Source organism: Monocercomonoides exilis (genome assembly GCF_001643675.1).
Source record: "Monocercomonoides exilis strain PA203 chromosome Unknown scaffold16-1735695, whole genome shotgun sequence".
NCBI classification, from domain to species: Eukaryota; Preaxostyla; order Oxymonadida; family Polymastigidae; genus Monocercomonoides; species Monocercomonoides exilis.
The window spans coordinates 1,518,976-1,538,519 of record NW_027150561.1 but is presented as its reverse complement, the minus strand read 5'-3'; the positions used below and the strand labels follow the sequence as shown (position 1 = coordinate 1,538,519).

The window sequence follows — 19,544 nt, the reverse complement described above, 5'->3', positions numbered from 1 at the left end:
ATAATAACGCTATTGAATGCAATCAAACACTAAAATAAAGATCAAAAAATATTTTTCTAATTGAAATTGACAAATTTCTCAGATCAATAACTGAAAGAAAAGAAACTGACATGAGTATGAATTTTTAATTTTTTTTTTCAAATTTTTTTCTCGACAAAAAATGTTCGATGTAGAATTAAATATTTTCGATTTCGAATTAAAGTTTTTCGATCTTGAATTAAATTTTTTCAATGTTGAATTTAAGTTTTTCGATTTAGAACAATTTTTTGTGTAATGCCTTTATCGAATCAACACTCCGAAAAAAGAATCGTTTTAATAAAAAAATTCACCCGTTTCACACTCTTATTTTCAACTCATCATTTTTATAACAAAGAGATTTTCAAATTTGTGTTTTCATTTTTATAAAAAACTTATATTTAATAAAAACCAAGAAAAAAACAGGGAGCAAATCTTTTGATTTTCAATACAAATAAGGAAAATGCTTGCTGTTTTAAAAAATATATTTCTTTAATAAGTGAAATGCTTCTTCGGCTGAAAAAAGTCACTTGAAAATGGAAAAAAAAAAAATTGCTAAATCTCCGCATGTTATAAACAAAAAGCAAAAAATAAACCAGTAATAAAATGTGCTAGTTTGATTAGAACACTTGTCCAAGTGTTGAGTCCCATCAAGCTTTGTTGAATGATTGGAAAGCAAAAACAAAAAAAAAGTGCGACAAAAAGAAAAAATTCCATGAAATGACTGACCATTATTGATTGAAAAAAAAGGCAATGAATAGACTCACAAAAATTTTTATCACTTTCAAGATAATACACTCATTTATTAAAGCGCTCTCAAACAAATATTGTTTGGAAGTTGATCAATATTCACGGTTTAAGACGAATTGATTTGCGGTTGAACAAACTTTTAAAAGGGAAAAAATAAATCAATTTACGAAGTTATTGCTTCTCATCGAAAACAGCAAGGAACAAATAACATTCAAGTTCATGGGAATACAAATGACTGATAAATGAAAAATGTTGAACTTCAGTCTTTATTTGAAACGAGCACTCAAAATTTTCGATAATTGATTGAAGGGGAAGATGAATTTTCTGGATGGAAATCAAATAAAAACCAAAGTGAATTTAAAATCAGACAAATATAATAACAAAAAATTCAAAAATGTATTTGTTGGTATTGATATTCTTGTTTTGAGATTCTGTGATATGCATGAACTTAAAAAATCAATAAATAACAGTTTTCTCAAAGTTGTTTGCAAAATCACAAAATTCTTAAAATGTGTATATATATAATGAAATTCTATAAATGTCACAATATTGAAAAGAAAAAGCAAATGAGAAAATTTCCTTTGTGAAAAGATTGCTATTTGTACAAATCATTCTTGTTCCGAATGAACTGAAATTAATGATCACGTTAATGAATTGAACAACTTTGATCAATCTTTTTTTAAAACATTATGATTTTTCAATAGCTTTTCAATGCACCTCAAAGCTCACTGTTGGCTCTTGCTTGCTGTCTGAGATGTTTGTGACTTCATCAACATCAACTGCATCAGAAACAGTGAATATCACAGCATTTTTTGGAAACCGCTGGATGAACTCTCTCTTGAGAACGGTGAGTTCGAGTCGTTTTGAGATGTCTTCTGAAACACATGATTGGATAATTTCAGCCAAAGTTGAAGAATTGACCATCTGCAAATTTGGCCTTTCTCCATTCACAATCTTCTGCCCCGCAATTTCTGCCTCGTATTCTCCAAACGGGATATTCAGTGTCAGACACTCCCACAGCATCATCCCAATCGAGAAGGCAACCGACTCCTTTGTTGCTCCCATATTCTTGTTGATCAGCAGCTCTGGCGCCTTCCACCTCATGCACTCTTTTCTGTTGTCATCCTCATCCTCAAAGGCAGATGAAGGAGGAGGTGATTTTGTGAATCTCTCGCTCTTCACAGAAACATCAGAGGAAGATGTGGCAATGGTGGAGGCTGAAGAGACAGATGAAGTGTCAGAGTCTGACGAGCAGTCGGAGTGGAGAGCAACGCAGATGACCATGTGCTCCGAGAACAGCACAATGTGGGGACTCAAATTGGCAAGAGAAGATAATCCGTTTTCCATTTCGTCAAATGAATGGAGCGCAAGATTGGCCACCCAGAACAGGATCTGAGCAGCTGTCTGCTCCCTCTCCTTCAAACTCCCAATCGCCATCTCCTTTGTCTTGTTCCTTCCATGAAGCAGCATGAACAGCGAATCCCTCAGATCCACAATCAGCTTCTCATGAGGGGATGAGCACGCCATTGCATCCACCAAGTTTGACATCGATGAGGTGGTGGGGCACAGATCCTCCCCTCGAACAAAAGTGGATTCTGTGTCTGAAGTGTCTGTTGTTGAAGTGGATGAGATGGATGGTGATGGAGTCTGCTTTCGAATTTCCTCTTCCTCATCTTTTTCCAGCATCCATTGAGGAATCTTGTCTGAGTCTCTTCCCAAAATGTATTCAGTCGAACCACTCTCACTCAACAAATGCTCTGATGACTCTGAATGACCCAAGCTTTTCTCATACACTCTCTTCTTTATCCTCTCTTCATTCTTCTTCTCTGCCTCATTCTCTGCTCTCCTCCACTGCTCCTCAGGCGACATCTCCATCGTCACCATCTCAAACGCCTTCGGATCCTTTCTGATGTTGTCATTCACAATCTCTCTCAGATCTTCTGCCTCATTCTTCACCTTCTTCCATCGAACAATGAATACAATAGACACAGCAAGGACAATCAATAGAACAACAGCCATAATTATAACAATCAATAATAAATAAAATTTTCCTTCTTTTCCACCTTCGACTAATCTTTCGCCCCCTTTTTGTTCAGACTCACTCCTGTTCTTCAGAATGAAAGAATCAGTTGAAGATGGATTTTTTGCATCACCAAATAAAATGTGTGCAAATACTTCTGCTTCAATGTTAACACTTGATAGAAGATTCGATGAAATCGTTTTATGAATTTCATTTTCAGATGTGAAATCATCTGCTTCAAATTCATAAGTTTCAATGGAATTGACACCATTGATCACTGCAACAATTTGAAACGAAAGATTACATGGAAGAAAAAGCGATCCATAAAATTTTAATTTGATGGAATTTTCAGCTTCTTGTGTCTGTATTGTATTCAACACTGGAATAAATAACGGTGATGAAATCTCGGATAGCAAGCCTTCCAATTCGCACCCTTTATTAAGCACCCACATTGATGGGCTGCTTTTCACACCATCACCACCTTTCGGATTATTGATATTCAAATGGCAACCATCAGAACATATAACATTTCTTCGAACAGAATGAAATCGATCAATCAAAGGATTGTTATTCTCGAACCATCCTTCGCTTATTAGTGCCCATCCTCCGCTGACTGATAATCCTCCTTTGCTGCAATTAGAAATCGAAGTTCCAGTCATTTTCATCGATGTGTCAACAACATCAACAAATGAACAGTTCCACTTGCAAACATCTTCATTAATTGCATCATTGCTTTCATTGAAATTGATGTCTCCATTGAAAATACATGAAGAAATACTCACATCCAAACAAAAATTTACACTCATCGTGCTTCCTTTTTCACTCGAAGATTTACAGTTATCGAACACGCTATTACACAACTGGAAGGGGGCTGCTACTGATTGTATGAAAATTGTGGATCCAACATTTGAGTGACAATTGGTGTTCATGAATCTTGAGTCAGAAATTAAAATTGTGCGTGCTTCATCACTTAAAGGAAACTCGTCGCCTCTTATTAATAACAGATTGTTGTCTGCTGTCACATTATTTATCAACAGTTTTTCAATGCTAACATCTCTTTCACATTTTTCAATGGAAATCAAACTATCACAATCAAATACCACATCAGATATCGAAATATTATTCATTATTAACTCAACATTGCTGATGTTAATCAAACTGAATGGAATCGAGACATCACTCAACTCATTTTCGCAACCAAACAGGCAATCCTCAATAATCAACATATCTTCAGTTGCACTTATAAATGAGATATGTGGAGAGGATATCGGTGATGAAAACAAAAATGAAAGAAGATGCATTTCACTTGCACCAGAACACACGACAACTGCATTCCCATTGATTCTTTGAGACAAACAAACACGTATCTGAGCAACATTTCGATTTCGAGAAGCGACAACAACTCCTTTCAGCTCCACTTCTTGTTCAATTGAACTTGATTTATCGATAATAAGTCTGCTTTCAAAAACATCCGTTAAATGACACAGTCCATATCCAATTGAAATACATGGCAAAACTCTTGTTCCACAATTTCTTGAATCTTCGCCTTTGTTTTCCACATCTGAGGAAACAATGATTGTGTCTGATTGATATATCAAAATAAAGTTCAACAAATCGACTGGCTCCGACGAAAAATCGCTTCTGTCAATCCCAAACAACGCGTTTTGCCGAATAAAACTCTCATTGAAGTGGATTCTGAAATGTTTCTCGTTAATTTGAGACTCTAAACTTTCACACTCCACAAAGACATCTCGGCCAACAAAAGCCGTATTAGCATCAAATTTCGTTGGCTCAATCAAAAAGTCCAAATCAGATTTCAAATCAGTTCTCAGGAATAATCCTCCACCAATTCCATTTGTGGTGGAACAACCGCTCTTTTCAATCGTGCATTGTGTAAATTGCAGGCATCCATTCGCTTCCAGCTCGATCATTATCGTTCCTCCTTTCTGATTTTTTGTTGACTGGCAAGCTGAAAATACACTCTCGTTAAGCAAAACATCAATATTTGTTGTATCTTTGAAGCTCATTGCTCGGCTTTCATCTGTTAATCCATTCAGCGCCTCAAACACAGAGTCTGTTACAGTTATTCGTGCTCCTTCACTGTTTCCACTCCTTTCATTTGAGTGTGAAGTTTCACATATACTCCCGCCACTGATATTGCATGATCTGACCTCAATATCTGTTATTGAAATTTCTTTGAAATCATTAACAACAATCATGCTCCTTCCAATGTTTATTGATTCAACGTTCAATTCATTTATGTCAAGTCTTCCGCAATCTATTCGCACAAATGATGCACTTAGAGGGGCGTTTGGAGTTGACAAAGAATCAAATTTGCAGTGTGTCAGTTCTAAAAGCCCATTTTGACACAACAGCAAAACATTATTCAAACTCTGGTAGTTTTCTTTGGCTTGAATACCAATTTCACTTAATAAAAGATCTTTTTCACTTGTAATTGTTGGATTGTCTCTGACAGCGTCCAAATTCTCAAACATCAAAATAGCCATTTCTGCTCGATCCAAATCATTTGAGCTCGATCTCACAGAAAAGCTAGAAAGATCAAACAGATCGCTAACAACACAGGATTCACAAATAATAATTGTCTTATTCACTCCATTCAAATCAATCTGTTTCATTCCTCTCCATAATGTTCGACATGGATCATCCTCTGCTCCGCACCTCAACACATCTAATCCTCTTGCAGACACATGAATCTCATTGCTCGTATATTGAACAAGGAATCGGAAGAGATCTTCATTTGTAAAATTATCATCGCTTCCCTCAAATAACGTGCTGTCGTCTTTCATTTCACTATAATCAAAGACAAACGAATCCTTTGTGACACTCTTATTCAAATCGTTGGCAAACAAAAACAAGTTTTTCCCAAACTCTGCCGAATTGTGTTTGAATGTTGGCTCAGATATTACAAATTTTGCTTCTTGATGTGTGACATCCAGCAGCAATCCTCCTCCTTTGCCCTTTTTTGATTCCCCTTCCGCAATTCCAGGAGCACTGCATGATATGAAACTGCTTTTATCAATTTCTATTTCACATCCTTTTTCAAAAATTCCGTATATACCTCCTCCTCCGCTTTGCTCTTCATCAACTGCACACAGGTTAAATCTGCATTCAACACAGCTGACAATTGACACATCCCCATCATTGCATTTCAGACAGATTCCACTTCCATTCCCTGTTTGCCTTGTCACTGATGACATATTTGTGCTTTTCACTTTCAAGTCCTTTCCACCTTTCCACATAATTATTGCACAATCTCTTCCTTCGAACGATTCAAAAGTGCAGTTTTGAACAGTTATTGCCCCTTTCTGCTCTTCGACAATCAAACTCTTGTCAGTGCCACTCGCTTTTGTCATGTTAATTCCGTCCAATATTGCATCAGAACTCTCTCCAATTGAAAGCACAAAAGAAGAGTCAAATGACAATTCCGTCATCAAAAAGTTCGTAATGTTAAGTTGTCCTCCAACAACACCGCAAAATGTCGACTGAAACACAACTTCTGATGAGATCTTTCCAAGTCCACAGTCGAGAAGTTTCAAAATGCTCTTCGAGCAGCACAGAAAAGGCTTGCCATCTGGTAGTGTTGAAGGAAGCTGGAATGTGATGTTGGAGAAATCTGCGTTTATTCTCGTTTCAATAAATCCATTCTCAGGTAACGATGAATCTCCAACAATCTCAATCACTGTTCCCTTTGCTTCAACATAAATCTCGCAATCTCTGGTTTCCAAAACAGATGAACGATCAAACTCAAAAGGAGGAACAATCTTGATTTTTCTATCAAACGAACTGAAATTGGTCTTTTCCGCATATTCAATGGTACTACACGGAGAAATGGCAAATCCGCATCGAATATGATCGACTCCATTTCTTCCACTTACAATCACAACAGAGGGCAGCGGTTCCCACAGCAGAATAAGAGGAACTGCAGCTCCAATCTCGCTGCTTTCAAACCCCATCAACTCATCCAACGAAGTTTCATTCAGCGGAAATGCAAATTTTGATGCTGAACACACTTCTTCCAATTTTGTTCCAACAACAAATATGTTCTTGCCGAATGTTGCTGAATTTTCAGAAAAACTAATTGATGTTAGAACAAAATCACTTCCTCCCTGGCGGCAGTCCAGCATTATTCCTCCTCCAGCTCCCCATTCACTTTCCCCATTTTTAGCAGAGCATGAACAAATTGTAAATTCACCATTGCTCAAATTCGTGCCACAAATCTCCAGTCGACTTCCACTCTTCATATCTGCTTTTATTGCACCTCCATTCCCTTCTGCACATGAGCACTTCTCAATTGCAAGATCACTCAATTGCATATTCTCACCATCCTCAACCACAATTTCGAAAACAGACCCATTCCCTGCATTTCGTTTTATTTCTGAAAACGATGTTCCGTTTATTTCCAAATTTCCAACACAAGCATTCAGAATCAGCGAGTTGTGCCGAAGATAAATATTTTGGAATTTACAGTTGTCAATGTGTGTTATCCCACTTCTCAGATCCATGAATGGAACTGAAAACATCGTTGATGAAACCTCTGAATTTCCTTTTATTTCACAATGTGAGAATTTAGCACTTCCTTCATCAAGCATTGCCAGAAAGCTTGCATCAGATGATGCTTCCGCTGAGTGGACGAGTGAAAATCGAATGACTTCAAGTTCTCCGCCTTCAACAATAAATAAGGCAAGATTTTCATGAACATCATGCGACGTTAGGAATGAATTGTCAATCCCATCTCCAATTAGGTTCATTTCAAATGATCCAACATTGATGCTGCCTTCTTCATATTCCCCTCTGCAAACAGTTATCTTTTGACCCGATCTCTTGCTCAAACAAAATGACACAGTTTTGAATGGTCGAGTTCTATCTCCCCATCCATCCAAATCTTGCCCTCTTCGAGAGCAAACAAAGAACTCTATAAAAGATTCACTTGAAATTGGAGGATCATGAAGCCATTTATCTTTGTTTGTTCCTCCATCAGTTGCACGAGGTTTATTGCTTGTCGAGCAGCACTGAACAACATCTTCGTCTCTGATTTTTCCGATCCAATTTTCAAAAAGTGTGATATCTCTTCCATAATTTTGTTCAGTTGATGTATTATTTGAAAAGAAGCAATACGATATCGAAGATCCAAAGGGTATTTGATGATCTGCACGGTGAAAATCAATAGCACCTCCCAAATTTGTAAAACAACTGTGTAAATAACATTCAATTATTTTTATAAATCTTTTTCCCGAATAAACTTCTAAACCTCCATTCTTGTTTGGTCCATTGCAATGATGAATCAAACACGATTGTACAACTGTTTCAATTGTAAAATCAATTTCCATTCCTGAGTAAAACATTGAAGTGCAATGTGCAATTATACAATATCTCATTTGCACACTTTTTATGTTTCGCAAATAGCATCCACCACAACAATATGAAGAATATGAGTGAGTATAATTTGAATCCACACTGCTCGCTGCAAATATATCAAGAAAAAAAAAGCATCCACCACTCACATTTTGATTTGTATTATTCACCGAACATTCATTAAAATGGCATCGCAAAATACTGCACGTTGTTGATTCTCCACCAACATTTAACGCACCTCCATTTTCATTTGATGAACATTTAAAGAAGCAATCAGTAAAAGACACATTCCCAGATGAAAATGTTTGCTTCTCATAAAACGATCTGTTCATTTCGATATTTCGATAATTCAAACATGAATTAAATGAAGAGTTTGTCATCACAAACGAGTCAGAAGAAGGAAAGATAACTGCTCCATAATAAGGATTATCACAGAAAATAAACATACATCCTTCAATTTTAATATTTTCAACATTTTCATCTCTTTGAAGTGCTGTTTCTTTGTTTGCATCTTGCGGTGCTTTAGTGATGTTCTTGAAGACACATTGAGAAATATCTGCCGACGAAGAAACTCCAGAAAACAGCATAGAAGAAGATTCCACAGTAATAGATGTGAAGATACAGCGACGGACAGACAGTAAAGAATTGTCAGACATCTCGACCAATGGATAAATCTGTTTCATTTCTTGGATACCTGATTCAATTGACACGTTTGATAAAATTAGAGTGCCAGATGATTCGATAAAACTTCTTGTTGTCAAATCCTCTCGATGAATATCACAATCAGCAAGAGACAATGACGAACTGTTGTCAATTTCTGAAAGTCTCGATTTTTCATCCCAATTGCAATTCATATTCAATAAGTTCAGTGTTGAATTTTCAAGCATTAAAAGTGAAGTGAAATCGTTCGTCAAAGTTCCAAACAATTCTGCTTTGTTTATTCCACATTTTTGTTGTTGCTCAAATGTTTCAAACAAACAATTACTGACCATTGATTTTCTGTTGAAATCATTTGTATTTTTTGACAATTCATATACTTCGAATGCTTTGCTTTCGGAGAAATCATAACTCTTCGCACATACTTCTCTGCATATTCCGTTGCTGCACAAAAGCAAACACATCGGAATCATGATAAAGAGAAATTTCATTTTTTCTCTGAACATTCTCACCGTTTTTTTTTGATAAAGGGCATGATCGTAATTACGAATCTTAATGGGGAACATTGATCCGTGAGAAAGATTTTTTTGTTTCAAATGGTAAGAAATGAAATCGGCTGTTATTCAGTTAAAATTTTCAACACACTCTTTTCAACCATTCTTCAATTTCTGACTTGAATGTGCAGAACTCATCTGAAAATATTTCAAAATAATAATTTAACATCAATTCTTCAGCAATTTCAAGATCAAACTCTTCAGAAAACAATGACTTCTCTATCCATTTTATTGTATTTGCTAACAAGCACATTCCTTTGCACATATTAACACCTGCAAATTTGTTAATTTCTTTCATCTCCCCATATGCATTCCTTTCTTTTCAGTTGATATTTTTCTTCTCTCGAATCAAAAATACTTCCATTCTTTTACAACGGGAGCCAAAATAGAGAAATAACAAGATTTCTTCTCTTTCAATTTGATGAAAACATAAATTGCAAGAGGTATTTCATGCAAATATTTGAAGTTTGCAATTCATCCAAACAAATTTTCTGTGATAATGCCAAATGCTGCACTCTTATGAAATTTAATAAGATGCTTCATGAAATGAACAAGCATTTTTGATGCACTTATATGCCTTCCCGGAGAGATTAATGCAATTTTCATTATCAAATATTGAATAAAAATCACAGAAAGATATAGCCATTTGCATTTCAAAGCAAAATGATGAACATTGTGCAAAAATTGTAAGAAGGTATGCACACCAATCAACATTCTTTTTGTGGATATGTTCAAGATTTAATCATCATTTTCGATTTTTCCCTTGCTCTTTTTAATAATTTCACGATTAACTGTAAATGTTCAAGCTAGCGTGCGAATGATGAAATTTGAGTGCAAAATATTCAACGATTCTATTTATCAAGACTTTATGACCAGAAATGACACTGTAAAATGAAATAAATATTTCAAAGATTCGAAGTAATTAATGCTGCAAAATACAGCACAAAAAGCTAGTTCTTTAAATGTTAATGCATGCATTGCATAAATCCAATCGACTATTGCTATATTCAATGAGAAAACTGGATTTCAATAAATTAGATAACCATTATTGACTAAATTCGTCAAAAATAAAAACGAAAAAACTGAAGAATAAAGCCCAATTACCATTTATAATACAAATATAAATCCACAATCTTTTTGCACTTCATCCTTTCCTCTGGAAATTGTTTGCTGTTTTTTAATCTCATTTAAAAAATGATTTCAGAAAATTATTATTTTTCAAATAAAAAATTCTTGTTTTTTGCCATGATAGAAATATTTAATTCTGAAAAAATTTAAATCAAACGTAAAGAAGTGAAGAAGAAGAAGAAGAAACAAAAGAATTGCAACTTTGCGAGTTAATATACATTCCATATGAGGCAATTTCCATCATCGCCAACAGAAATAAGTTGCTTATCATCTGGTGTAAATCCAATTGCATTGATTGACCTTAAGCAAGAAAAGCAAGATAATGAATAACCATTTTATAAATAACAAATAAATAAAAAATAAAAATAAAATAAAATAAAATTACAATAAATAAAAATGAAATTTCCCAAGAAAAAGAAGAAAAAATAGAATTTAGATTTTGAATAATTAGAATAAATATTCACTCTCCTCCTTTCCTTTCTTTTTCATCATTGGAAAAAAAAAAAAAAAAAAAAAAAAAAAAAAAAAAAAAAAAAAAAAAAAAAAAAAAAGAGAGAGAGAGAGAGAGAAAGAAAGAAAGAAAGAATCATCCATCAACACTCCAGAAGCATACGCTGAATGTCCATGGAATTCACCAATGAGCGATCCTTTCAAATCCCACAGCTTCACTACATTATCCATTCCACCAGTGGCAAACATATCTGAATCATTTGCAACCTTATCGTTAATAATAATAATAATAATAAAAGAAATGTTAAGAGACACAAGAATAAACAAAAAAATGAAAAAAATATATAATTAATATGGAAATTACAAAAGATAACAAAACAAAAACCAGAATAAAAAGAAAGAAAGCAAGAAAATTTTCATAATTATTCAAAAAAAAAAAACATAATTTTTCAACTGTTAATTATAAAATTCTATTTCATATTCACGATATTTCACTTCCTTTGAAACAATCATACCGAAATGCAAGTAACTTGATCTTCATGTGCATCTTTTATAACGCGAACAGGATCAGCCACAGCCATATCCCAGAAACTGGAGTTGAAAATGATCATTATCAAATTCAAAAAAAAAAAAAGAAAGAAAGAAGATATAACAAAAATTTGAAAAATATCGCATTAAATTTGAAAAATGATGAAACATTACACAATTATTCAAAAAGAAGCATCTTCATTCATTTCAAAAATAAACAAAAAATTCAAAATGCATCAGTTTCTTAAAATCTCTTTCTCTTTCTTTCTTTCTTTCTCTTTCTCTTTCTCTTTCTCTTTCTCTTTCTTCCTCCAATCATACACAACACATCTATCCGAGCACGTGGTAATCACCCTCTGCTCATCCGGCAGCAGCGCCAGCCCCAAAATCGACCCTCTGCTTCGATACGACCCCACCCTCCTCTCCCTCGCCAGATCCACACACGACCATCTTCCATCTTTTGACCATGAGACAAAATGGCTTCTGTCTCCAAACAGAGTCACCCCACTCACTCGTTGCGTGTGCTCTTTCAGCTGCGTCTTCAGCGAGCGATCACGCACCGACCACACACGCACCTCGCCTGTTTCTCCGCCAGACACAAACAGCTCACTCCCTCCGCCCAATGTAGCTTTAGCTTCTCCTTCTCCTCCTCCATAGCTGCTGCTGCTTGATGCACCTGTCCCGCAGATCGCACTGCACATCCCCTTATGTGCCCCAACCACTGTCCACAGAACATCTCCACTGAAGCCATCAACAAACCGGATTTCGCCGCTGTCGTACCCAACACACAGACAATCTCCACACCAGCTCACACAACGAGGGTGCTCTTTGGCTACTTGGCAGAGGGAGAGTGTGTCATATGTGGATAAGTCCCACACACGGACGGTGCCTGAAACATTGGAGAGAGGGAGAGAGGGAGGGAGGGTGTTTGAGAATGAGAAGAAAAAGTAATTTGATATGGAAAATTGTGATAAAATAAATAAATAATAAAGTATATATATGAATATTTTTTGGTTTTAAACATTGTTTCAAAAGGTTATTTCAATCAAATGAGGGAAAAGTGCAGAACAAGAAAATAAAAATTAAAAAAAAAATTAAATTAAATTAAATTAAATCCTCAATCAAAACAACACAAGAATCAAACCATCGTCAGGAGAGCATGTGGCGAACTTATCAGAAATGGCCAATGGAAATGAAAGAGAAGTGACAGGACCTGAATGAGAGTAAGAGAGTGGCACAACACTCCAGTCAGTTAGACTGGTAGAATGGACAGTTCCCTGAAACGATAGAAATAAAGTATTTGATTCAGATTGATTGGAAATACAAAAGATATAAATAAATAAAAATAAAAATAAAAATAAAAATAAAAATAAAAATAAAAATAAAAATAAAAATAAAAATAAAAATAAAAATAAAAATAAAAATAAAAATAAAAATAAAAATAAAAATAAAAATAAAAATAAAAACAAAAGATGATAATATTCAAAATATGTTCCATTTTATGTTTAAAAAAATTTTTCAATAAACAAAAAACACATGAATTAATAATAATTGTCTTTTCGTTAAACAAACATCTATTGAAGCAGTTATTACACGTGTTTCACCACCTCCATTAGACAGTGCAGTGATTGGTGGGCAAGGCGCTATAAATAGCAAAATATCAATGAAAATTGAAGGAAATAACATTTTTCATGTAAAAAAAGGAAAAAAAAGGAAAAAAAATCCACAACAACAATTAAAATTCAGTTAAAGAATTCAAAAACAACAATACAAAGAGAAAATCAAATGAACAAACCCGTTGAAGACGACGATGAAGAGGAAGAGGAAGAAGAAGGCGTGGCTGAAGAAGATGAGCTTGACGAAGAAGGCATTTGGTATGAATGAGAAAGTGAAGGGGCAGCTGAAGACGCAACTGGAAGTGGCTCTCCAATACGCTTCTGGTTTGTGGCAATGTAAGATCTGCCGGATGGGCTGAATTTGGTTAGTGTTCCGTCACCGCCTCCGACAAGAATGCTGTTTGAAGGGAGAACAAGAATTGTTCTGCAGTTTCATTTGTCAGGTGATTGAAGGAGATAAGAGGGAATTAATATGTAAATATAAATATAAATATAAATATAAATATAAATATAAATATAAATATAAATATAAATATAAATATAAATATAAATATAAATATAAATATAAATATAAATATAAATATAAATATAAATATAAATATAAATATAAATATAAATATAAATATAAATATAAATATAAATATAAATATAAATATAAATATAAATATAAATATAAATATATATCATAATAGTCGAAGAAAGAAAGAGATAAATGTTCAAATAAATTTAAAAGTTAAAAAGAAAAAAAGAAAAGAAGAAAAATCAATTTTAAATAAACTGCAAATAAGTGTCACATCAAAAGTCCAAACCTTATTCCTCCTGAACATGCCGGCACAAGCATCTCCATAACCATTGTCCTCACCAGAAACACAGCAAAATCCCCACTCGTGGTTCCTGCAATGCATCTTTCTCCATCTGTCGTGAAACCAACAGACGTAAATGAACGCACCGTCGAACCTGTTTGAAACTGAAAGAATTACAAAAAAAAATGCAGATATATTTTAATGATTGGAAATGAATGTAATTTTTGATTTTTGTCCTTAAAGTTTCTATTTCAAACCTTTTCTTGATGCAATTCTCCTGTGTGAGGAGTCAACGTCCATAGCGAAACAATCGGACCTGCCGTTGCAAAAATCAAATCCGTCGTTTCTCGCCTCTTGATATCTCTAGCATGTCCTCCCCAAGCAGCAGCAACATACTCACCTTCTCCCATTGTGGAGCTTGAAGATGCACGCACTGAACCAGTTGCAGCAGTCATTCGTGAAGGCTGCGGGGGAGGTCGTTTGTCTGCTGCTGTTTGATGTATTGAAGCGCTGCCCGTTGACGTAACTTGGACATTTGCAACAATTCCACCAGATTCAATATCCCATATGAATAACTTTCTGTCAAAAAAGTCTCCCACAGTCAATAATAGTCTGCTGTCCAAAGAAAATGCAATCGTTGAAACTCCATGTTCATGTTGGCAAAGTTTGTGAATTAATTTTTTTCGTTCAAAGTCCCAAACAATGACATCTGCATCATCTCCAAGTTGGCCACTTGCGATGTATTTTCCTTTCATTGATAGATTATTTTTTGTATTAATTGAAATGAGAAAAAGTTCAAAAATAAAACTCCAACAAAATTCACACCATTCGGAGATAATGCAATTGAGCAAATGGTTCCAGAATGTCCGTGCAAAAACGATTGATTATGAGGATCAGTAATATCAGATAAAACAATTGCGGCTCCTGCAACTGTGACAATTGTTTTACCATCATTATGATAATGAAGTGAATTAGAAATTGTATAAATTCCTCCAACGCAATGTTCGAGTTCCAAAGTTGCCATTCAAATCTGCAGATTTTAAAACAAATTGGATCTGATTTTACATAATTAACTTTTTTAAAATTTTCTAAACAGTGGCATGAATGGTTGCGTTTGAATTTGTTTTAACAATTTATTTTGAATTTACTTATGCTTTAAGTTATAATTCTTGCACAAGAACAATGCTTTTAGAAGTCATTGTTTTGAGTCTTGTTTCACTGTAGAAAAAGTGCTTAACGAAAGTAATTGAGCTAAGGCGTAAATAAAGCTTCAATGTCCCAGAAGAAATCACATTTTTGCGATTGGCCTGGATGTGGAAAGGCTTTTATAAGACCGTCTCATCTTCTTATTCACAAACGAATACATACAGGAGAGAAGCCTTATGCTTGTGATTGGCCCGGATGTGGAAAGGCTTTTATCCAATCGTCTGATCTTCAAAAGCACAAACGAATACACACAGGAGAGAAACCTTACGTTTGTGATTGGCCTGGATGCGGAAAAGCTTTTTCAAGCTCGTCTGATCTTCAAAAGCACAAACGAATACACACAGGAGAGAAACCTTACGTTTGTAATTGGCCTGGATGCGGAAAAGCTTTTTCAAGCTCGTCTAATCTTCATACTCATAAACGGACGCATATGGATGGAAACAAAAATTTGTCCTTTCGAGTTGCTCAAAAAAGAATCAATAAATATGGTGTGCTTTTGTAAGGTTCGTTTGAAAACGGGATAAATGAGCATGATTTTTCAAAAGTATAAGTTTTATGTTTTCTTGCTTTTTGTTTTAGAATTACTATTAGAAATTTTCAGAAGAAGCACATACTCAAATTGAAAATGAGATGAGTCCTATAATCAAAGTCAATCGAAAAGGACGATTGAAAGGGAATCACAGACGAATAATCATATCTGAAGATTCAGAACTTGAGTCGGAAGGTGAATCAAATTTCTCTTTTTACGATTTGAAAGAGGAAAGTGAAGATGAGACTGAAGATGGGAGTGATAATAGTTTGGCATATCCATTTTGCGCAACTTGCAGAAAGCAAAGTTGGAATGATGACGGTATTTTTAATTCAATTTAAAAATGTATTCTTCAAAATTTTTATAATTAACCATTTTTTTATTCAAAAAATGCCATATATTGATATATTTAACGTTTGTTCAGGTTTGAAATGCGCCAGATGTGGACTGTGGTATCATTTGTCATGTGCTGCTGAAAGTGTTCTAATTAAATACTCAGATCAAAAGAAGAAGAAAAGACGCCAAGAAATAAGAAAGTTTGTCTAATAAGCTCAAAGAATTTTCAATTCAGCGTACATTTTTGTATCAATGCAATTTCACATTGAAAATCTGTGACACAACTATTATTGTTTTTATAATTTTATTCCAAAACTTTTTTTTCCCATTTAAAATCGCATTTCTTTTAAGCTGTTGGCTTTGCGATAGATGCATTTCAGAAATGGATTCAAAAGAAGTTTTGAATGCAATATTTCCTCAAAAACAAACAGTTGCCTTGGAAAACACGGTTTTGAGCTCAGATTTCGTCTGTATGCCAGCATTTGTTTTTTTTATAATAAATCTTTTTTTTTTTTTTTTTTTTTTTTTTTTTTTTGAAATTTTTTTGCTTGTTTTCGATTGCTGTTCATCAATTATGTGAATTTTATATGAACATATATTAAAAAAAACTCTTCGTCATTGAAAACTTCAAATAACAATAAATTGAAATGCCAAGTTACAACCACACGCCCTTATGACCTCACAACATTCAGTCTATTTTTAATCCAAAAGCAGCAAAAAAGCCCCGTTTCTTCTAATTCAACTTCATCACCAACTGCCAAATCTGAATCTCTTTCTGTGCAATTTCTCAAAGAGCCCTCCTCTTCTTCATGTTTTGTTCACCCATGTCCAGTTGTTGATTCACCTAAATGCATTTTATCGAATATCTTAAATTCTGATATTCTTGATGAAGATAAAGATGAACACAAAAATACAGAAACATCTTCGGGTCTGCATTCATATTCTTCAAGTTCTTCTTCTTCTTCTCCTCCTCCTCCTTCTTCTCCTTCCTCTTCCTCTTCATCTTCTTCTTCTTCTTCTTCTTCTCTTTCTGCTGCTAGTGATGATGTTGTTGTTGACAAAGCCCAAGAAAATGGATGTTTTGGCGTGTGGATGGACGGCTATGCAAGAAAGGGAGAATTAATAGGCTATTTGTATGCTTTCACTTTGTTATTTCTGATAATAACTTCTTTTTTTTTTGAAAAAAATAAATTATTAAAATGAAATTTTCTCGTTTTCTTTTCTTTTCTTTTCTTTTCTTTTCTTTTCTTTTCTTTTCTTTTCTTTTCTTTTCTTTTCTTTTCTTTTCTTTTCTTTTCTTTTCTTTTTCTTTTCTTTTCTTTTTCTTTTCTTTTCTTTTCTTTTCTTTTTCTTTTCTTTTTCTTTTCTTTTTCTTTTCTTTTCTTTTCTTTTCTTTTCTTTTCTTTTCTTTTCTTTTCTTTTCTTTTCTTTTCTTTTCTTTTCTTTTCTTTTCTTTTCTTTTCTTTTTCTTTTCTTTTCTTTTCTTTTCTTTTCTTTTCTTTTTCTTTTCTTTTCTTTTCTTTTCTTTTCTTTTCTTTTCTTTTCTTTTCTTTTCTTTTCTTTTCTTTTCTTTTCTTTTCTTTTCTTTTCTTTTCTTTTCTTTCTTTCTTTCTTTCTTTCTTCTTTTTCTTCAAATTCTCTTTCATCATCATCTTCTTCTTCTTCTTTCCCTTCAAAAGAGATGGACTAATTGTTCCACCCTCTAATTCTTCATCTAACACATTCACTCTTTCAAACGGATCTTTGCTCGATTTTTCGTATTTTCCTTTGATTTTGTCATTTGTTGCTGAAAGTTCTTGTCCCAATTGCGAATTTTGCGAAGAAGTCGATCTTAATGGAGATCCGATAATTGTTGCTCGGTTTGTTATGTTCAGAAAATGGATGGACTTTAGAAAATTTTTATTGTTTTCATGTTGTTTTTTCACGAAAATTTATTTTTTTTTTTATTTATTTATTTTTTTTCGTATTTTTGTCTATTTTTTGTTATTTCTTCATCACTTTTCATTTAAAAAAAAACGTTTATTGTGTTCATTTTCATTTCCTTACTTTTTTTTCTCTTCATCTTTCTCAATTTTTCATTCAGAGCTTTAACCGACTTGATGAACGAAGAATTGTTCGTCCAGCGTCATTCTTCCAAACAATCTCTTTCAAAATTCCCGTTTTATTCTTCATTTGATACTAAAAAATTGATAGAAGCAGCAAAAAGAGAAAGTGAAATAAGAATTGAACTAAAAGAAAAAAAAGTAATTTCTGAAAACTTTGAGGAAAAGCTCAAAATGGAAGACTTAGCAAAAGAGAATGAAAAATGTACAGAAAATGATGGAGGGAAGAGTTTTTTGGAAAGACTTTCACAAATAAAAGAAGAAAAATGGTGTGGATTTTTGATTCATTGTGAAAATTTTTCATTGATAACCATATATTTATATGATACTCTAATGTTTACACAATGAAAATTCTTATCTCTATTTTGTCAAATTTTTGTCTGTTTTCGATTTTTTCATTTTCCATTTTTTTGTTCAATTTTATTAACACTTTTTAATTTCAAAAGCGAATGCTGCGATAAAAAACCAAAAGAATGCGTTGATTTGACAAAAGCAGTACTTCAAAAGAAAGAAGAGCTAAAAATGAAAATTGCTTCATTGAAAAAAGAAGAAAGCCAAATGGAAGATATCAAAGAACATCAGCAAAAGTTGAGAATGCTCAGCCAAAATGTGAAAGTGTTGGATGAATATTTAGAAAAGATTGCAGAAAAGAAGCCAGAAAAGAATTCTATATCCAATCCAGATTCCTCTGTTCATTTAGAACCTGAAGGTTATTATTCTTCTTCTTCTCCCTCCTCCTTCACTTCCTCTTCCTCTTCCTCTTCTTCCTATCCTTCAGCAATCGTCCCTCTTTCATTTGTGAAGTCTCTATATGTCAGAGCAACCCGCGCTGCTGACGAGGCTGCTGCAGAAGTGATGAATGAGAAGGAGATGATTGTGGAGCTGAAGAAGCTGATGGGAATGTATGGCATTCCTGAAGACCAGATACACGATATTTTGAAGAAAGAGGAGTAAGTGAAAGAAGAAGAAGAAGAAGAAGAATAAAAAATGTTAAGGGACACAAATATACGTTTTGAAAATTGAAATAGAAAAGGAATTGAAATGCTTGGTTCTCAAGTTGTTTTTTAGAACAAAAGTTTTGTTTACTCTGATTTGAGTGTGTATTTTTTATTGCGAAAGAGTTTTTTGATGTCGCAAGAACATTTATTTCAATATTCACCTTTCTAGTCTAATTATATTTTTTCACCTTTTTTTTTTATTTTCTAATATCAACATGTCTCAAATGCATATTACAGATTTTATCAGTTTAATTATTCAAAGATGCAAAAATAGTTTAATGTGTTCTGTTGTTCAACATCTTTATCGACTTGAAAGCATAGACAAACGAATTCAATATTAAAAAAAAATAAAAAAGCAAGCGAATATCCTTTGTTGAGAATGTTATTTTTCGTAAATTTTTGCATTCTTAATTACTTGTTTGTGACTAATGAAAGTTAAAATTTGGCAGTTGCTTTTAGAAAAGCTTCAGATTTTGTGA

At 33.7% G+C, this 19,544-nt stretch overlaps 3 protein-coding genes across 3 annotated transcripts; 1 reads left to right on the top strand and 2 right to left on the bottom strand.

Moving 5' to 3' along the window:
* Window positions 1–1,473: 1,473 nt before the first annotated feature.
* On the bottom strand, window positions 1,474–8,814 carry MONOS_3089 (uncharacterized protein; the record flags this gene model as incomplete). The annotated part of the gene is made up of 3 exons (XM_067873061.1): window positions 1,474–3,497; window positions 3,945–7,996; window positions 8,546–8,814. The coding sequence occupies 3 exons, from the start codon at window positions 8,812–8,814 to the stop codon at window positions 1,474–1,476; spliced, it is 6,345 nt and encodes a 2,114-aa protein (XP_067729740.1).
* Window positions 8,815–10,583: 1,769 nt separating this feature from the next.
* On the bottom strand, window positions 10,584–14,951 carry MONOS_3090 (putative WD40 repeat protein). Its single transcript, XM_067873063.1, has 10 exons — window positions 14,720–14,951; window positions 14,152–14,642; window positions 13,901–14,058; window positions 13,271–13,515; window positions 13,048–13,118; window positions 12,620–12,752; window positions 11,797–12,364; window positions 11,463–11,538; window positions 11,111–11,214; window positions 10,584–10,797 (listed from the first exon to the last, which is right to left on the bottom strand). The coding sequence occupies exons 1-10, from the start codon at window positions 14,916–14,918 to the stop codon at window positions 10,707–10,709; spliced, it is 2,136 nt and encodes a 711-aa protein (XP_067729739.1). The 5' UTR covers window positions 14,919–14,951; the 3' UTR covers window positions 10,584–10,706.
* A 216-nt stretch (window positions 14,952–15,167) lies between these two features.
* On the top strand, window positions 15,168–19,021 carry MONOS_3091 (putative zinc finger and SCAN domain-containing protein 5; the record flags this gene model as incomplete). The annotated part of the gene is made up of 8 exons (XM_067873064.1): window positions 15,168–15,458; window positions 15,692–15,950; window positions 16,054–16,165; window positions 16,317–16,435; window positions 16,621–17,098; window positions 17,645–17,824; window positions 18,049–18,336; window positions 18,514–19,021. The coding sequence occupies 8 exons, from the start codon at window positions 15,168–15,170 to the stop codon at window positions 19,019–19,021; spliced, it is 2,235 nt and encodes a 744-aa protein (XP_067729738.1).
* Window positions 19,022–19,544: the final 523 nt, after the last annotated feature.

Bases quoted from the DNA above. Each gene is read 5' to 3' on its own strand.
- MONOS_3090 (XM_067873063.1), bottom strand. From the start codon at position 14,918: ATGGCAACTTTGGAACTCGAACATTGCGTTGGAGGAATTTATACAATT. The intron at 13,516-13,900 runs GTTTGGACTTTT...ATGAAACTGCAG, and splicing joins GCATGTTCAGGAGGAATAAG to AACAATTCTTGTTCTCCCTT. The intron at 11,539-11,796 runs GTATGATTGGAG...TTTCAACTCCAG, and splicing joins TGCTCGGATAGATGTGTTGT to TTTCTGGGATATGGCTGTGG.